The sequence below is a fragment of the Cynoglossus semilaevis genome, chromosome 6 (genome assembly GCF_000523025.1).
Source record: "Cynoglossus semilaevis isolate Cse_v1.0 chromosome 6, Cse_v1.0, whole genome shotgun sequence".
Classification (NCBI taxonomy): domain Eukaryota; kingdom Metazoa; phylum Chordata; class Actinopteri; order Pleuronectiformes; family Cynoglossidae; genus Cynoglossus; species Cynoglossus semilaevis.
This window is the reverse complement of record NC_024312.1, coordinates 5,050,958-5,055,799: the sequence shown is the minus strand read 5'-3', so window position 1 is coordinate 5,055,799 and position 4,842 is coordinate 5,050,958. Positions and strand designations below refer to the sequence as shown.

Below are 4,842 nucleotides of genomic sequence, written 5' to 3'. Positions count from 1 at the left end.
CGTCCACTGGAACTTTCCGTGTCCACAGTCCTCCATGATGTCCTCATACTGCTCCCACAATTCCTCCTGCTCTGAGAGTGCAGCGCCACGGCTGCTGGGTCCTGATTTAGCTCTGCATACAACAGAGAGAAAAAGAACAACCAAGCTAACCTTTAGCTGTTAGCCAAGAGCTATATTTTACTCAAACTTATTCAGAGCTCAGTGTAGTGGCTAATTATGACATTCATCTTTGTTTTTAGCCAACAAATAGCTAACGTTTTAGCTAATGTTTAGCCGTGTTTGGCTTCATTTTGAACTGTGACTTGTTAAGACTTGTGGGTAAAGTCGACCTGGCCGCTCTCTGCGACGCCTTTATCTCGTCAGGATGTGGAATCCCCTGGTATTCTCCTTCGTACATCTGGTCTTCTTCATCGTGTCCTTCCGTCACATCACTCGCAGCATCCTCTTCCTGTGTTTGGTCGTCTCCTTGGTAACTGTATCCCTCATGGCCGCCCCCCTCTCCATACGTTCCATAGCCATCACTAGGTTGTTGCTGGTACACATTGTTCTGGTACATGTTGGCCATGGTAGATAAAGGGCTAGCTGGTTTTTCTAGTAAATTATGATTTTTTTTGTTTGCTTGTTTAACTGGACTGATTGGCTAAGAGATAAATGACCTTTTACGTTAGCATGATTAGAACAAGCCCATTAGCCAGAAATTAGCATTACTAGCATCAACTATGACAATAATTTATGGAAATGCCAATTTGTTGAGTTGCTTAAAACATGTCGTTATGGTTTTAGTTTAGTCGAAGATCAGTCCGGGGTCTAGAAGTTTCTAATCTGTAATAAGAGAGAGAGAAGAAGAAAAAGGTGTTGTTGTTGTTGATCTGCAGCCAGGATTATATAATCTGACTTGATCTGCAGCCAGGATTATATAATCTGACCTGGGATTTAATCAGGATTAAAAAAAAATTCACAAACAAAAAGTCACAAGACATCATCACGGCCAATAAACACAAATGTTAATCAAATAAAATATTAATCAAAAATTAAGCCAAACGGGACAGAAGCGAGAAGCCGACACTGTGGCCAACATGCCACCAGGCGGCGCTCGTCCAGCCAATGTAGGGCAGCCCCCGTGGCGACGCTCCCACAGGCAGCTGCAACTCAACACCCGGTGTGGAGGGCTCCCCAAGAGGAGAGGAAAACACTGGACAACTATAATGTTGTATGACAATACCACCAGTAGGGGGCAGTACAGTGCGCATAAAATAAAGGGCACAGCTAAATATAACAATAACATCCAAAAGGAAACTCTGGTCAAGAGTGAAACAGCTGAGCAATAACACTCAAACGGCTCAGTGATGTGGACTGACACCTACAGGGGGCGCCGTCAGAACGTACATGGTCATTTCAACGTCCAGTGTTTGCAGAGGAACAGATGCTCAGACAAGGAAGAGGCTGAAGAGCAGAAATAAATTATTCACCAGCGTCAGTTCTACAGCAGGAAGTAGGCTGGTGCACAGACACGTGCACACGGCCGAGGGCGTGCACGTACACACACACACACACACACACACAGTTAGAGCAGCAGTGTCTGCAGTGTTACAGCTGCTGCATTCAAAGAACCACAACATCTATTCTTCACATTTACAACAAGAGGAAAAACACAGGGGGGGGGGTTTATTTTCTCAGTCAAATGTCAAAGGTTTCATTTTTGAAAAAAATAATTTAACGGAGGGCTTCATCAAAATTGACACTGAGGATGCTGCTGCTGCTGCTGCTGCTGCAGGGGTTGACCGTGTAGCTAAATAAGTCTGTGTCATATTTAGGCTTTGTCTGAGTGTTAGCGCCCCCCTGGGATGAGGCACAGAAGGTACAACATTAACAAGGCAAAAAAAAACAACTGACGACAGAAACTTAACATCTGTTCACATCGTTATCTCACTGTCAAACAGACGTCAGCGACGCAAAACGTCCGGCTGTGAATCACTCACTCTGCCACACCAAACCTCACAGAGAAAATCAGTGATTTTAGTTCTGACCAAAGTCCATACAGAAAATCAGTGATTTTAGTTCAGAGAGACACAGCAGCTGCTGATCCTCTGCTGCCTCCTGTGGTCAGTTTGTGTCACTGATGTCAATCTGAACAAAAGACCTCAAAGAGTGAAGTCACAGAAAAACACATTTGAAGTGAGTGATGGAGCAGCAGTGGATTAACAACTGCTGAGACTGTGAGCTAAAATCACTGGTTTTCTCTATGAGGTTTGGTCTGTGTGAGAGAGAGTGAGTGGTTCTGTAATCCTGATCACGGCTTTGAACGACGAAAACACAAAAAGATTTGTAACATGAGAAGTGGTTTGGTGGGTGTGTGTGTGTGGGGGTGTGTGTGTGTGTGCTCTGTAACCTGTCACTGTGTGTTCAGCTGCTGAAGTGTTGACTCAGCTCAGAGTTGATGAAACAACAGTTTAAACCAAACTTTTAGCAGATATTAATAAAAAAACCAAACAAATATTATTGTTGAGAACATCATCTCCACTGAACCCTCGGTCCGACTCCGACTTCAACTCTGTTCCTGTCTCTCGTGACGACTCGGTACCAAACAGTGACTCAGTTCAGAGAGTTAGTTTTTCTTACCTGCAGCTGAAGGTTCTGACCGTTCTGGAGGTTCTGGAGGAGCTTCATCCAAAAACTGACTGATGGAGAACAGCATCAACACTGAGGGATTAAAGGCGGAGGAAGGGGAGGAGGAGGAGGAGGAGGCTGCTGCCCCGCCCGCTGCATCACCCCTCCTCCCCTCCTCCTCCCTTCTCTCTCAGCACTGACACAGTGGTCGAGCCGAGTCTCTGCTGCAGAACAGGAAGATCCCACAGATCTGAGAGGAGGAGGAGGAGGAGAGAGAGGAGCAGATGGAGAGAGAGAGGGAGGGAGGGCAGCGGGGGGGAGGATGGATGGATGATGGATGGATGAAAGAAGAGTGATGTGAGAACAGATGCAGTGACTTTAATGTTTTTACACCATCGTAAAAAGGAGTAAAAAAATAAAAAATAAAATAAAATAATTTAATAGAAGTGAATTGGAGTGGGTTTACATTATTAATAATAACAATATTCACTACTGACATTTGATAAATGTGAGTGTATTGAACTTGTTAAGTGTAACAAGTGACCACAGGGGGCAGCAGTGGACTTCCGTTTCCTGTTTGATATATGAGGCTTTGAGTTTTTCTGCTTGGATCAGCACTTTGGTCTTCGGCCCTTGAAGACTGGACCAGACCCAGATGGTTCGGGACCAGACCCAGATGGTTCGGGACCAGACCCAGATGGTTCGGGACCAGACCCAGATGGTTCGGGACCAGACCCAGATGGTTCGGGACCAGACCCAGATGGTTCGGGACCAGACCCAGATGGTTCGGGACCAGACCCAGATGGTTCGGGACCAGACCCAGATGGTTCGGGACCAGACCCAGATGGTTCGGGACCAGACCCAGATGGTTCGGGACCAGACCCAGATGGTTCGGGACCAGACCCAGATGGTTCGGGACCAGACCCAGATGGTTCGGGACCAGACCCAGATGGTTCGGGACCAGACCCAGATGGTTCGGGACCAGACCCAGATGGTTCGGGACCAGACCCAGATGGTTCGGGACCAGACCCAGATGGTTCGGGACCAGACCCAGATGGTTCGGGACCAGACCCAGATGGTTCGGGACCAGACCCAGATGGTTCGGGACCAGACCCAGATGGTTCGGGACCAGACCCAGATGGTTCGGGACCAGACCCAGATGGTTCGGGACCAGACCCAGATGGTTCGGGACCAGACCCAGATGGTTCGGGACCAGACCCAGATGGTTCGGGACCAGACCCAGATGGTTCGGGACCAGACCCAGATGGTTCGGGACCAGACCCAGATGGTTCGGGACCAGACCCAGATGGTTCGGGACCAGACCCAGATGGTTCGGGACCAGACCCAGATGGTTCGGGACCAGACCCAGATGGTTCGGGACCAGACCCAGATGGTTCGGGACCAGACCCAGATGGTTCGGGACCAGACCCAGATGGTTCGGGACCAGACCCAGATGGTTCGGGACCAGACCCAGATGGTTCGGGACCAGACCCAGATGGTTCGGGACCAGACCCAGATGGTTCGGGACCAGACCCAGATGGTTCGGGACCAGACCCAGATGGTTCGGGACCAGACCCAGATGGTTCGGGACCAGACCCAGATGGTTCGGGACCAGACCCAGATGGTTCGGGACCAGACCCAGATGGTTCGGGACCAGACCCAGATGGTTCGGGACCAGACCCAGATGGTTCGGGACCAGACCCAGATGGTTCGGGACCAGACCCAGATGGTTCGGGACCAGACCCAGATGGTTCGGGACCAGACCCAGATGGTTCGGGACCAGACCCAGATGGTTCGGGACCAGACCCAGATGGTTCGGGACCAGACCCAGATGGTTCGGGACCAGACCCAGATGGTTCGGGACCAGACCCAGATGGTTCGGGACCAGACCCAGATGGTTCGGGACCAGACCCAGATGGTTCTGACAGATTTGGCCGAGTGTCCCATTTTTAATGTAATGAAATCATTTAATTCTGAGCAGATGGTTCGCAAAACCTGACTCTTAAAAAAACCTGAAATTAATTAAAATGACTCTGGCTTTAAACCTAGACTGCAGAGCTCCCCCTGTTGACCGTCTGCCATATCATGACTCACCGATACAAAAAATGTAAAAAAAAAAGTAAAAAAAAAAAACTTTAAGAGTTATGTTGCTTCACTGTTGTCACAGTTATTCAACTGTGGGAAATGTTGAACTATTTTCTCTGTTTTTGGCTACCTTTAACCATCGCACTCTTT

At 48.6% G+C, this 4,842-nt stretch overlaps 1 protein-coding gene across 1 annotated transcript in view; it reads right to left on the bottom strand.

Annotated features, from left to right (window-relative positions):
* LOC103379763 (synaptic vesicle glycoprotein 2B-like) overlaps positions 1-4,842 on the bottom strand; it is an 11,335-nt gene that overhangs the window by 5,297 nt on the left and 1,196 nt on the right. Inside the window, 3 exon segments of the mRNA XM_008311429.3 lie at positions 2-112; positions 330-822; positions 2,620-2,857. Coding sequence (XP_008309651.1) covers positions 2-112; positions 330-565 — 347 coding nt within the window. The 5' untranslated portion in view covers positions 566-822; positions 2,620-2,857.